The 15,319-nt window shown below is 39.0% G+C and overlaps 1 protein-coding gene across 2 annotated transcripts in view; it reads left to right on the top strand.

Annotated features, from left to right (window-relative positions):
* Window positions 1-15,319, top strand: part of LOC126412726 (myotubularin-related protein 6) — a 437,584-nt gene that overhangs the window by 261,090 nt on the left and 161,175 nt on the right. For both annotated transcript variants that reach the window (XM_050082454.1, XM_050082455.1), the window contains exons 3-4: window positions 7,437-7,599; window positions 9,128-9,285. In XM_050082454.1, the coding sequence (XP_049938411.1) occupies window positions 7,437-7,599; window positions 9,128-9,285 (321 nt within the window). The remainder of the gene's footprint in view (window positions 1-7,436; window positions 7,600-9,127; window positions 9,286-15,319) is intronic.

The raw sequence follows: 15,319 nt of genomic DNA, 5'->3' as shown, positions 1-15,319 counted from the left end.
ATAGGTCCGCCTCTAACATATTGAATAAGCACTCCGTCTTCAGGCCACAAGTGGCCCATCGTGACCATTCGACCGCCGCGTCATCCTCAGTTGAGGATGCGGATAGGAGGGGTGTGTGGTCAGCACACCGCTCTCTCGGTCGTTATGATGGTTTTCTTTGACCGGAGCCACTACTATTCGGTCGAGTAGCTCCTCAATTGTCATCACGAGGCTGAGTGCACCCCGAAAAATGGCAACAGCGCATGGCGGCTGGATGATCACCCATCCAAGTGCCGGCCACGCCAGACAGCGCTTAACTTCGGTGATCTCATGGAACCGGTGTATCCACTGCGGCAAGGCCGTTGCCCAAACATATTGAATAAAGTAGCTTAAAATGCATCACTGAATCACTTTTCTGAGAATACCCTTTTAACAGTAGCACAGTTTCTCTACAGAGAAAAATTATGATGTTGGCATTTTATGTACTCTTCCCAAGGCCTTTGGTTGTGTAGATCATAAAATTTTGCTGGGGAAACTAAAGTGGTGTGGCATTAGAGGCATTTGGTGAGCATGGATGGAGTCATATCAGAACAGTAGGAAATAGAGGATCATGTTAAGAAATGATACCTCAGGAATGAGACTGAATTTGGAGTTGGAAAATGCGGCGAGACCCGAGTTTGTCCCAGCATATATGCACGTTTGGATTGCTGTTTATAGGAAGCTCACTCACGTTGATTTGTATCTACAAGCTGGTGGTTGTCACCAGCCAGCTTAGTGTGAAGGGGTACCCCTTACCTTGGTTCCAGGGCCCATGTCTTTGCAGATCCTGAGAGTCTGTCAGATGAGTTAATCCATCTTGAGGTCATCTTCCATCACAATGGATGTAGTGAAAGGCAGATCAGATGTGCCCATTCTGTTAATAAGCAACTGTGCACCAGATGCGTGATGGTAATACCAAGTCGGCATCAAGGTCTACGGCATTTCTTCCTTGTGCAGGGAGTGTCTCTAGCAGGATTGGTTGTATTTTTCAGAAATATGATATGAAATGTGTTTTCCAACCTCCATCTAAGATTAGTATCCTTTTAAGTGCTGTTAAGGGTGCTCTTGGTTTATGTAAGACCTGTTTCTGTTGTATTCCTTGCAGTTGTGTCGTGTCATGTATTGGTCAGACTATCAGGACAGTGTACTGAGCAGAAGCATCACACCCTTGCAACAGCCATGCACATCAGCTACTGCAGAACATTGTCTTGGCACCAGTTATCTGTGATGTGTCCATTTCACAGGTGGCTCTCCCTTTGATGCAAAACATACACTATCAAAGGGATAGCCACCAGTGAAACAACACGTCATATATCAGCAGTTACATTAACACTGTTCAGCCTCTTAAATCGGCAAGACTATCTCCCGGTTATCAGTTAGGATGAATGGACATAGGCAGAGGGTGTATCCTGGCAACACACAATATCCTGTTGCAGAGCATGCTCTACAACATGACAGTCGTGTCCTTGGTGCCTGTTTCACCACACGTGCCATCTGGATTCTTCCACAGACTTTTCTGGACTCCACAGAGGGGAACAAACACCACATTATTTCCTTGCTACTCGCCACCCACCTGGCCTTAATTTACTTTAATTCCTTCCGTCTCAGCATTTCTTCACAGTAACTACTCGTTTTTTCAGTCCATTTTAGTTTTCTACTCCCCCCCTCGCACATCTGTTACATTTTTTGTTTACTACATCTTCCATTTTCTGACCTGCCCCCCCCCCCCCCCCCTCCTTTTTTTTTTTTTTTTTCCCCCCGTCCCCCCCACCCCCCCGGTCGCACATCTGTTACATACAGTGCACTTGGCCTTTTAATGTTATTAACTTGTGCACAGTGTTTTAGTAGTAATTTCTGTCCCACATTCACCTTATCTCTCATGTTTTCAAATCTCGTCCGGTGCAGTCTTTCCTTCTCATCCCATCTGGTAAGTCTCCCCTGACTTGGGGTTCTGGGAGACTTTTCCAAGCTGTACCCCTTTTCCTAAACCTCTCCAACCCTTTTCCTTCACCACTCTTCCTCTTCAAGTTTTCTGCCGGAAGGAGGAGCTACTGGCTCTGAAAGCTTGCATAAGTTAAACCTTTTTATATGTGTGTTCCCCTGCTGCCGCTTGGTGAGTAGATTCTTTTATCTATCCAATCACATTCATTTTTCTATTGAAGATCACGTAGGCTCAGTCCCAGATAAAGCTAGTGGCTGGCTTTGGTTCATTAGCAGGTTGTTGTGAAGTGCAGTCAGTTTGTCTATTGCTCAAGTGTGGGATCCATACCAGATAGGACTAACATGGGTTATCAAATATATACAAAGGAGAACAGCATGATTTGTGACAAGTTTTTATGAGCTGCAGTAGTTTGTCACAGAAATGCTGAAAGATCTGAATCTGAACTGACAGATGCTTGAAGACAGACACCAATAATTCCACAAAAGCCCGTTTACAAAGTTACAAGAACCACAGTGAGTAGAAATATACTGCAGCTCTGTACTTACCATTCTCATAGGGACTGCAAAGATGAAATTAGACTAATTGCAGGGCACTTAAAGGCATTTAAATAGTCATTTTTCCTGAATCTCATATGCAAAAGCTATGACAAGAGATCCTATGGGAGATATTAATGAGGGCATAATATGCTGAAATGAGGTTTTTGATTAGTTTACGTAGGTGCAAAGTTCCAAAAATGTTGTTGTTGTTGTTGTTGTTGTTGTTGTCGTCTTCAGTCTAGAGAATGGTTTGATGCAGCTCTCCATGCTACCCTATCCTGTGCAAGCTTTTTCATCTCTAAGCAACTACTGCAACCTACATCCTTCTGAATCTGCTTAGTGTAGTCATCTCTTGGTCTCCCTCTATGATTTTTACCCTCCTCACTGCCCTCCAATACTAAAATGGTGATCCCTTGATGCCTCAGAACATTTTCTACCAACTGATCCCTTCTTCTAGTCAAGTTGTGCCACAAATTCCTCTTCCCCCCCCCCCTCCCCCCCCTCCCCCCCCCCCCTCCCACCCAAATTATATTCAATACCTCCTCATAAGTTACATGGTCTACCCATCTTATCTTCAGCATTCTTCTGTAGCACCACACATCGAAAGCTGCTTCTCTCTTCTTGTCTAAACTAGTTACTGTGCATGTTTCACTTCCATACATGGCTACGCTCCACACAAATATTTCCAGAAACGACTTCCTGACACTTTAAATCTATACTCGATGTTAACAAATTTCTATTCTTCAGAAACACTTTTCCTGCCATTGCCAGTCTGCATTTTATATTCCCTCTACTTAGACCATCAGTTATTTTGCTCCCCAAATAGCAAAACTCATTTACTACTTTGAGTGTCTCATTTCCTAATCTCATTCTCTCAGCATCACCTGATTAAATTCTACTACATTCCATTATCCACATTTTGCTTTTGTTGATGTTCATATTATATCATCCTTTCAAGACACTGTCCATTCCGTTAACCTGCTCTCCCAGGCCCTTTGCTGCCTCTGACAGAATCACAATGTCATTGGCAAACCTCAAAGTTTTTCACAAGATCGTTTGCGTGGCCATCCTCCACAGCAAGCATAGAAATCCTTGTTTTGTAAATAAAACTGCCTTTTCCTGCTGCCACTTAATTTATTTATCCCAGACGCGTTTCTCCTTTTTCTTGTTCTAAGGCATCATCAGTGGGATCTATAACGATACGGTTTTGTTGTTTTTAGATTATTAAACAGTTAAACTTCACAATTTTTTATGTAAAAAATCAATTAAGATTTGCTGATATGTGCTTCCTCTCATCTGGTCCAGAGGTCGCACCACCACTTTATTACTGGCATGTAAGCACAACTTTGCATTCTGGCCTCCTTCATACAGTTCACCATGTTTCTTCTTCTATTTTGTGGTGTATTATTCTCCACTGTTCTCGATTGTTATATCAAGTGGCAAAAAACAATAGTACACCACAAAAAAGTAGAAACATGGTGAACAGTGTGAAGAAGGTCAGAACGCAAAGTTGTGCTTATATGTCAGTAATAAAGTGGTAGTGCAATGTCCAGATCAGATGAGAAGACATGCAGATCAGCAAATCATAAGTAACTGATTTTTTACATAAAAAAAGTTGTGGAGTTGAACTGTTTAATAATCTAAAAACAACAAAACTGTATCGTTATAGATCCCATTGATGATGCCCTTAGAACAAGAAAAAGGAGAAACACATCTGGGATGAATAAATTAAGTGGCAGCAGGAAAAGGCAATTTTATTTACAAAACAAGTATGTCAAAGTTTTTATTTCCTCTTCATGGATTTTAATTACTACTTCAAGTTTTTCTTTTGTTTCCTTTGCTGCTTGTTCAATGTACAGATTGAATAACGTTGGGGATGGGCTACAAATCGTGTCTTACTTCCTCCCCAACCTCTGCTTCCGTATCATGCCCCTTGGCTCTTACAACTGCCATCTGGTTTCTATACAAACTGTAAATAGCCTTTTGATCCCTGTACTTTACCCCTGCCACCTTCAGAATTTGAAAGAGAGTATTCCAGTCAACGTTGTCAAAAGCTTTCTCTAGTCTACAAATGCTAGAAACATATTTTCGCTTTCCTTAATCTATCTTCTAAGGTAAGTCATAGGGTCAGTATTGCCTCATTTGTTCAAACATTTCTACGGATTTCGAACTAATCTCCCCCAAGGTTGGCTTCTACCAGTTTTTCCATTTGTCAGTAAAAAATTCGTGTAAGTATTTTGTAACTATGATTTATGCAGCTGATAGTTTGGTAATTTCCACACCTGTCAACACCTGCTCTCTTTGGGACTGGAATTATTATATTTTTCTTGAAGTCTAAAGGTATTTTGCCTGTCTCATACATCTTGCTCACCAGATGGTAGAGTTTTGTTGGGGCTGACTCTCCCAAGACTGTCGGTAGTTATTTGTGTGTGTTTCTCCTTTTTCTTTTTCTTGTTCTAAGGGCATCATCAATGGGATCTATAACGATACAGTTTTGTTGTTTTTAGATTATTAAACAGTTCAACTCCACAACTTTTTTTATGTAATATATATATATATATATATATATATATATATATATATATATATATATATATATATATATATATAATGGAAGGAAACATTCCACGTGGGAAAAATTATATATAAAAACAAAGATGAGGTGACTTACCGAACAAAAGCACTGGCAGGTCGATAGACACACAAACAAACACAAACATACACACAAAATTCAAGCTTTCGCAACAAACTGTTGCCTCATCAGGAAAGAGGGAAGGAGAGGGGAAGACGAAAGGAAGTGGGTTTTAAGGGAGAGGGTAAGGAGTCATTCCAATCCCGGGAGCGGAAAGACTTACCTTAGGGGGGAAAAAGGACAGGTATACACTCGCACACACGCACATATCCATCCACACATACAGACACAAGCAGACATATATATATATATATATATATATATATATATATATATATATATATATATATATATATATATATATTACATAAAAAAAGTTGTGGAGTTGAACTGTTTAATATATACACACACTATTGTGGTAGGCAAGGGCTTCGTATCTATCTTGGCTGCAATAATGCGTTCACTATGTAGTTTGTAGTAGCTTAGCTGCACTCCTGTTTTTTTTATTCATTATTAAACCTACTCCTGCATTACTGTTATTTGATTTTGTATTTATAACTTATATTCACCTGACCAGAAGTCTTGTTCCTCCTTCCATCGAACTTCACTAATTCCCACTATATCTAATTTTAACCTATCCATTTCCCTTTTTAAAGTTTCTAACCTGCCTACCCAATTAAGTGATCTGAAATTCCACACTCTGATCTGTAGAACGCCAGTTTTGTTTCTCCTGATAACAACATCCTCCTGAGTAGTCCCCACTCGGAGATCCGAATGGGGAACTATTTTACCTCCGGAATAGTATACCCAAGGGAACAACTATCATCATTTAACCTTACAGTAAAGTTGCATGTTCTTGGGAAGAATTATGACTGTAGATTTTCCCTTGCTTTCAGCCGTTAGCAGTACCAGCACAGCAAGGCCATTTTGGTTTATCTTACAAGGCTAGATCAGTCAATCATCCAGTCTGATGTCCCCTGCAACTACTGAAGAAGCTGCTGCCCCTCTTCAGGAACCACTCATTTGTCTTGCCTCCCAACAGATATCCCTCCATTGTGGTTGCACCTATGGTACTGCCACCTATGGTACTGCTACCTGTACCATTGAGGCATGCAAGCCTCCCCACCAATGACAAGGTCCATGGTTCATGGGCAGAGGGCGTAATATGTTGAAATGAGGGTTTTGATTAGTTTATGTAAGCGCAAAGTTCCTCAGTGAATAATCATTATTTGGTTTTTGTTCTACTTTCCAACTGAAATCAACTATTATCATTTAGCAGTGGAATGTAGTTGAATTAAACCAGGTGATGCTTAGGGAATTAGATTAGAAAATGAGACACTTAAAGTAGTAGATGATTTTTGCTATTTCGGCAGCAAAATAACTGGTGATGGTTGAAGTAGAGAGGATATAAAATGTAGACTGGCAATGGCAAGAAAAAGTTTCTGAAGAAGAGAGATTTGTCAGGAAGTCGTTTCTCAAAGTATTTGTACGGGGTGTAACGATGTTTGGAAGCGAAACATGGATGATAAACGGTTCAGACAAGAAGAGAATGTGGTGCTGCAGAAGAATACTGAGGATTATGTGGGTTGATGACATAACTAATGAGGAGGTACTCAATAGAATTGATGATAGAAGAAATTTGTGGCACAACTTGACTAGAAGAAGGGATAGCTTGATAGCACACATACTGAGCCCTCAAGGGATCGTGAATGTAATATTGCAGGGAAGTGTGGGAGGTGAAAATTGTAAAAGGGAACCAAGAGATGAACACAGTAAGCGGATTCAAAAGAATGTAGGTTGCAGTAGTTACTCTGAGATGAAGAAGCTTGCGCAGTGTAGAGTAGCCTGGTGAGCTGCAGCAGACCAGTTTTTGGACTGAAGACAACAACAACAACAACAACAATAACAAATACAACAACAGTGGAATTTACAGTAATTTATTTGGCAACTGTTGGTAGATATATTCTAATTTCTCAGCATAATGAGAACATGTTGATGCATAGACAATAGAAGTTTTCAAAGAATATATGTAGTGTGTGTTAAAAGAGAGTATTCAGAAAAAAATGTGAATAAAACAGTGTAAATGTTACATTCTTTAAATTTGTTTCTTCTTAAAACTAAGCAAGTGAGGTAATAATGAAAGAAAAAATCATTCCTATTGAAATGATGTGAGTTTTTCTTTCTATCTTTGTAACAGAAGGTAATAAATCGTCATGAGAACAGACGCAGTAATGCAATTTGTAGCAAATGACGAAACAATTTGCTGTGTAAAGTGACATAAAAAATTGCTTTCCTTTTTTGTTGACAGATCCTTCACAACCATATAGCAACGGTGGAGAAACTGCCACTTACAACAACTGGGTCACCATTGCAGATAAGATGTAAAACTTTCCTGTCAGTAACATTTGTTGTGCCCAAGGAAAGAGACTGTCATGAAATTTACTGCACATTACAGAAACTCTCATTGCCTGGTGAGTTGCAACAATGTTACAAAATATCTCTCCTGTACTATTATTAATAATGGATGCATAATATAGGTGAAAATTAGGTACATGGTTGACATAAATGGTAATGGTGAATGGGTAGTTGTCAGTTCTTTCTTTGGTCTTTCATACTTACGTAATTCAGACAGCCATGAATGGAAACTAATAACATGTTGTGTATGTTGATGGTGGATGACAAGCTGAGTTATCCTAGAAATTGTATAAAGCATAATATATGTTGCATGTGGTAAAGTAAGTACTAGTCAGTATAATTATCCATCTTGAGTGCTATTTTCTAATTTTACTTTTTAAGAATTAACAACTGAACATGTTTCGGTGGCAGCTACAATCAGAATAACATTTAAAGTCTCAATATGCTGTATTTCATTGATTCACATGTACACTTGTAAATATGATTATGATTATTGCTATTGCCAAATGTGTAAGATGTATATTTAATAAAATAAATGTAAAAATAGCGCTCAAGATGGACCATTATATTGACAAGTGATAATGATGATAATAGACTTGTACAGTGATTTTATATCATTTACAGCAAAAGTATTCTATTATATGAAATTAATTGAATGTATTGAAATGAAATGAAGAAGGGATTGATGGAGAAGAAATGATGTAAAGACATGAAATGGTATTGGTGAAAAATCATTTAGAAAAATTTGCATTTTAATAAGCTTAACAGTGACAACTGAAAATTTGTGCCAGACCATGCCTCAAACCATACTTTCCTGCTCACAAAAAGCAGTAAATCAGGATTCAGGTCCTTTTTTGGGACAGATTTTCACTTGTAGTTTATAGGTTTATGCTCTACAAGTTAGGAGTGTTTGAGGAGCAAAAATGATTTTTTCAATATCTTTTCTGTTATGTTCTTCTGTATGGCTACACTTTTGAACATAAAACAGAACTAACTGGTTTTGCAGATAATACAATTACCATTGTTAAAAAAAACCACTGGGAAGTATTAACAGAGGAAATCACAAATGACAATTTCATGGAGGTTGTTATCTGGTTATACGTAAATGCCACACATTTCGTAGTTGTGATTTGTAGAGTGGAGATGGAGAAATGCATTCAGTTAAACTTTCAAGAATGTTTCTGTATCATCATATTCAGCTACCTTTTCTATAAAGACAGTTGTCAGTTTCTAGAAGATAGTAAGTCCATATGTTTGGCCAATTTTCTTTTCTAGATATGATAAAGATAATGTGTAGGCTGATTACTGATTTAAACAGGCAAGTAAGTTGAAATGATGTGTGCAAGTTCAAACACCAATGCAATGTCTTTTAGGCCCATCTATTTATACTGTGGAGAATATTAACTAAAACTCACAGACACTTATTAGCTGAGCAGTTTTTAAACTGTTGTTGATTCTGATAATGTGTGTCGTAAATATGTCTTAACTATTCAACAATTGACACGTTTCACAGAGCAGTGTTCCTTATGAAAGTGAGTTATAGAACATGGAACCAACTAGATAAATTGCTCTCTTCTTTTTCAGTTCACATTGAAGACCTGTACTGCTTTCACTATACGTCCAGTACAGAAGATATTCCAAAACAAGCAGGATGGAACTTTTTTGACTTACAGTCAGAGTATCAACGCATGAGGGTGCCTAATGACCAGTGGAGTCTAACGTTGCTCAACAAAGACTATGAGGTTTGCAGAGGCTGCTCAATTTTGAATTATCTGAGGACATTATATATCAAGTGCAGGTGTTTGTTACAGATAATTACCTCATGAAGAAATAAGCAAATGTCAATTCACAAACTGACACCCATATGAGTAAAATTGTACCGAAGGTCCTGCACGTCAAAAAGGGCACTGTGTAAGCTTAAGTATTTGACTTCCTGGCTATAATTTTTGTTCCTTGGTGGTGGGTGATGTAAAGATCTTTAGAAAAAAGCTGAACATCTTGCTGAAAGCATGCAATAAACAAGCATGGAATTTTATAGATAAAGATAAATAAAAAGGTAATAAAGAGAATAAAAATAGACAGGAAGAGTTATAGGTTAACTGAGTAAAAAGATTGTCATAGTCTATTTTAATTATTAATTTAATTATAGAGAAAAGATTCAAATGTGTTATGTTGAGCAGAAAGAGTATGTATTGCTCTTTGAAGTCAGTTGGCATATGTGAAGACACGGTATCCAAGATTACTGTTTGGTTCACTCTTTCTTACAGCGAGTGATCTGCTAGTACCCTGTTGAAATGTCAGAGCCAGTTATCCAGATTTGTTACTGATCTAGAAACATAGTGACATTCCAAGTATGGTCACGCAGTGGTTGGACGCAAGACTCGTATTGCAGAGTACAATGGTTCAAACCCAGTGAAGCCATCCAGATTAAAGTTTTCTGTGATTTTCCTAAATGACTTAAGGTGAATGCTGGAAGGTTCCTTTTGAAGGAACTTGATCGATTTCCTTTCCCTTAATTTTCTAATGTGAGGATGGGTTGTGTCTCTAACAACTTGTTGCCGACAGGACATTAAACCTTAATATTGCTGCTTCCCTTCCTCCATAGTAACATGTTGTTATAAGTTGTGTTTTATGAGATATGTGATGTACATCCTTTAAAAGTCTTTCTCACCTTTGAAATATTAGTTGTGGTAATAAAGAAACAATTTTCAGCTTGTAATTTCTTAGACCATTCCGGCAATTTTGTGACATTTTGTTGAATCGGATGTATTGCCAGTGGTCTGCATTTTTCTAACACAATATTTCAACGTTGTACCTCGGCGTCTTCATCAGTTGCTTCCTGTAACTGAATGACCGTGTCAGTTGGTCCCCAGATGTTCCATCTTCTGTTTGCATCTGCTTCTGCTGTTTTCTCCAGTGGCGGACGTTTCGTGGCATTCCCTTCTAGGTCTGCGCCCGCCAGGCACGTTCGTAGGCTGCACGTTGACAGGCTGCATTTTTGCTATTGGTGACCGTTCCGCCCTTCTCCAGCGTGATCGTGTCAGTTGATTGGCAGGTGTTCCATCTTCCGTCTGCGCCCACTTCCGCTGTTTTCCCCGGTGTCAGCTGTTTCATGGCATTCCCTTCTAGGTCCGTGACTGCCAGGCACGTTCCTCACACTGCCGACTGTCGAATTTTCAACTTGTCACTTGGTTCTCCCACTTGTCTTTCAAATCCTATACAGATTTCCACAAGATATTTAGAACTCCATTGTAAATGTACATGTAAGACATCCAAGTTGTATATTAACGATTGTAAAAGAGGGAAATTGGAATAAGTCTGTAATTACAGGGAGCAGATTGAAATTGAGGTGAAAGGTTTCCTTAAGATCACAGAAGTCAGACAATGATACCAATGATAAGTTTGCAGATTAATGAAATAAGAAGATACATAGTGGGAGGAAACTGCTGTTGGGGGGAGGGGGGAATTACAATAATCAGACATGGATGTATTAAAAGACTAGAAATTTGGATTCCCTCGTTTATTCGCTGCAGATGGGAATCATGAATAATAAAGATAGTAAATATACAGGGTGAATCACCTAAAACTTCCACCGGAAATATTGCGGATATCGAAAGTTTGTTGATGTGTGATTTTCACAGAATGGATTGATAGTCAAGGGCTCATATGTTAGCCAACCAACAGATCGTAATAATACTTAGAAAGTGTATTTTTTGCACCAAAATACAGTTTATAAATGGAACAATGCCTATTGATGACTACAAACTAAAAGTAGGGTAAATTGGAATGTCAGTCATGTTTGTTGAAGGATTATATTGTGAGTCATTTATGAGATATTGTATTTTGAAAAGTTCCAACACTGACACTTGTACATCACCTATGACAGCACGCATTAAAGAAAGAATAACACAAGTACATACACTAGTTGTGTGGATTGTGACCAGTAATGAGACAACTGACCATGACAGATTGTGTTCAAAATGACAACCGCCAGTGGCAATACACGGAATGATTGCTGCATACGTTCTAGCATTTCAGCAGAGATGTCAAAGTCGGCTGCAGTAATACATCATTGCATATCATCGAGTGTGGTTGGTATGTCCTCGTAGACAGCATCTTTCAGCTTTCTTCACAGGAAAAAAAGTCTACAGCGGTCAAATCCAGGGAATGGGCTGACCAAGGTACAGGTCGTCTGCATCCAGTTCAACAATTTGGAAACTATTTATGAACACATATTGTAGTACTTTGTGCACTATTAGCTGGACAGCTATGTTGCTACCCCAGATTCTTCCTAATCTGCTGAGGAATGTCTTTTAGCATTTGTGGACAATGGCCTGTCACGAGGCTGTGATACTTCAGCATGCTCGGTGTTCCATTGAAGAAAAACAGGCCTATGAGCTGATGGTTCTCTGTCCCACACTACGTGTTTACACTCCATGGAGCTGACGTTCCACCTGACAAAGCCAATGGGGATTGTCCACAGACCAATAGCGCATGTTTTGGCAGTTTACATGGCCATGATTGGTAAATTTGTCCTCATTACTAAACAAGATACATGATACATCCGGGGTATCCTGTCTTAATGCCTGTGTACAGAAGTTAACACGATTCCCATAATAGTTTCCATGCAGCTCTTGATGGAGAGAGATGCGATAGGGATGGAACCTATGTTGATGGAGAATGCATAGGACCCTTGCCTGACTCATATCAATTCCTTGTGCGACTGTCTGGGATGCTTGTATTCCCTTTTGCATGCTTCATCGATTGCATTTTTGTATTTTCTGCTTTCGCGAGTTAAATTCAGTGTCTCATGTGTTGTGCAAGGATTTCTATCAGGCCTTGTCTTTTTACCTATTTGAACCTCTGCTGCTTTGACTTTTTCATCTCTCAGGACTACCTGTTTGTCTTCTTCTGTGTTCCTTTGCCCTGCTGCAGTCATCTGTTGCCTAGTGTTCTATCTGAAATGCTCAACAACCTCTGGTTCTTTCAGCTTATCCAGGTTCCAACTCTTAATTTTCTACTTTCTTGCAATGTTTTCAGTTTTAGTCTAGAGTTCATAACCAATAAGTTGTGGTCAGAATCCACATTTGTGCCTAGAAATATCGCACAATTTTAAATCTGATTTCAAAATCTGCCTTACTATTGTATAATTAATATGAAACCTGGCATCCAGGTCTCTTCACACATAAACTGTTCTCATTTCTTTCCCCCAGTCCATATTTTTTCACTACTTTTCCTTCTCTTCCTTTTCCTATTATGAAACTCCAGTCCCGTCATCACTATTAAATTTTCATCCCCCTGAACTATCTGAATAATTTCTTTTATCTCATCCTACTTTTTTTCCAATCTCTTCTTCATCTGCAGAGTTAGTTGACATATAAACTTATACAACTGTGGCGGATGTGGGCTTCGTGTCTGTCTTGGCTATAATAATGCTTTCACTGTGCTGTTCATAGTAACTTACCTGCATTCCTGTTTTCTTATTTGTTATTAAACCCATTTCTGCATTACCCCTATTTGATTTTGTATTTATAACACTCTACTCACATAACTAGAAGTCCTGTTCCTCTTGCCACCAAACTTACCTAATTCCCACTATATTTAACATTAACCTATCCATTTCCCTTTTCAAGTTTTATAACTTACATGCCTGATTAAGGGATCCAGCATTTGATGCTTCGATCCATAGAATGCCAGTTTTGTTTCTCTGGATGACAACGTTGTCCTGAATATGCTCTGCACAGTGATCTGAATGTAACATTTATTGCTCATTTATTCAAAGCAGTATTCTAATGCAGTGCTGATACCAACTAAAATGAAGTATCCCTATTGACCTTTGCGTTTTTCTCAGTTTTATTCTGGTGGATGCATTACTTGTGTGTGTTATCTTTATCAGCAACAGCATTTTCTTGCACCGAAATTGAGAACATGAGGGTACAACCTAATATGTATTCAGATAAATGCCCATTTAGATCAGCATGGTAATTGAAGAAGAACTGCAATGTTCAGTTTGAATAATAAATTCAGTGACAACGAATCTATTATTCACTCATCTGTTTATTTATTCATTACTAATTGTACACTTTGGCACACCTGACTCTCGGTTATATCCTCGGAGAGACTTCACATAGTAGCAGAGTTATTGTGCCTACACCTATAGACGCCTACGAGTAACCTCCTCACCCACTGTCTTGAAAGAATCCCACCTATTAAACAACTTATAATAACTGGATGAATAGTCTGGATAATTATAGTCTCTAGGCACTAAAATGTAATTTATGCATGGTGATTCTGGGATGGTATTACAAACTATAAGGAATGGTGGAGAATGTTAAATGTAGCAAATTGAAAAAGGGAACCTGATCTGCAAACAAAAGAGTGGAAAGTTATAAGGGGAAATTGTTCTGATGCCTCAGATAGTGGAATACATTCACCGATACCATAGTTGCTAAAGTTATAGGGTAGGCAACTCCAACAGGCACGTAGGGGTTGAGACTGGGATAACAACTCAACTAATCCAATGCAGATGGCATACTGTGTACTGACATGAGCAACTCTGGTATACAATGTCTGTACTGTAGTAGACTGCAACCTGTGTTCAGAAGTTGAAGGATTAACTGTGATCAGCCCTGACTAAATGGAGATGTACCTGGTGACAGACCTTGCAGACATGATTTTCGTAAATGGGCAAGCAAATGGAAGCAGCAGAGAGGTGGAAAGGTTGCACAGGAATAAATATATGTGTAGAATACATCTGACTCACACCAAGTTTTTAAGACTGTTCCATCAATTAAGTGAAATCGTGCAATTGGTACCATAGTACGATGACAGAGAATGGTGACAAACTACACGTACTCTTAATTTAGAAGATACAGTGCTAGCTCGAATAGATGAGGCACCTGCAATCAACACTCATTCAGTTGTGCATGAAAGGAATGTTTTGCAGAGTACTGTGTGGCAAGTATAATAGGAAATGCAGCTACACCCCCTACTGTCCACAGAAAGTGCATGCTTTGATTGCGTCTGACTTTGGACCTCAGTATCAGTCATTGTGTTGGCGGAGATAGTCATTGAGTATATACTAGGCCTATTTCTTCTTCCTCCCCACTTAAATGCAATAGTGTACACAATGTATATCAGAGATGTACTACCCAAGTTCCTGGAAAATATCCCTCTTGTCATTCATCAACAGATGTGGTTCCAACATGATGGAACCTCACCTCACTTTGAACAGGGGGTTTGTGAACAACTACATCACACATTCTGTGAAAAGTGGATAAGCGGAGGTGGTCCTGTTTCTTGGCCGACACATTCACCTGATCTAACCTCCCTTGTTTTTTTCTTGTGGGGTCCTGTGAAAAATCTGTCGAGGCTGGAGAGAATTCCTAGCAAGAATCCTTGCTGTCGCTGACACTGTTCAAACAATATCAATGTAGCAGTTTGTGAGACTTGTGCTGGTAAATGAGATTCATTGTTACTGTACCATAGACTTAGAATTTTTGGTCTCTCTGACATCACCATTATTAGTCCCTCACGAAGGGAAATTATCAGGGGGTATTGGAGAGTATTCAGTGGGAATTCTGTACATCATATTCAGGGTTTCGTAGTTGGGCCCTTAGTTTAGTGCTGTGCAAAGCTAAAGTTGAACTTCAGTAGATTTTCACTTACACCTTTCAACTTGGGCGTTTCTGGGCTATGTTGCCTTACCTCAAATTGATAAGTTTGCCACTCTCCATCATCTCTGACAGTTTTTAATAACATCACAGAATTACCCTA

The sequence above is a fragment of the Schistocerca serialis genome, chromosome 7 (genome assembly GCF_023864345.2).
Source record: "Schistocerca serialis cubense isolate TAMUIC-IGC-003099 chromosome 7, iqSchSeri2.2, whole genome shotgun sequence".
Classification (NCBI taxonomy): Eukaryota; Metazoa; Arthropoda; class Insecta; order Orthoptera; family Acrididae; genus Schistocerca; species Schistocerca serialis.
This window is presented reverse-complemented; position numbering and strand designations above follow the sequence as displayed.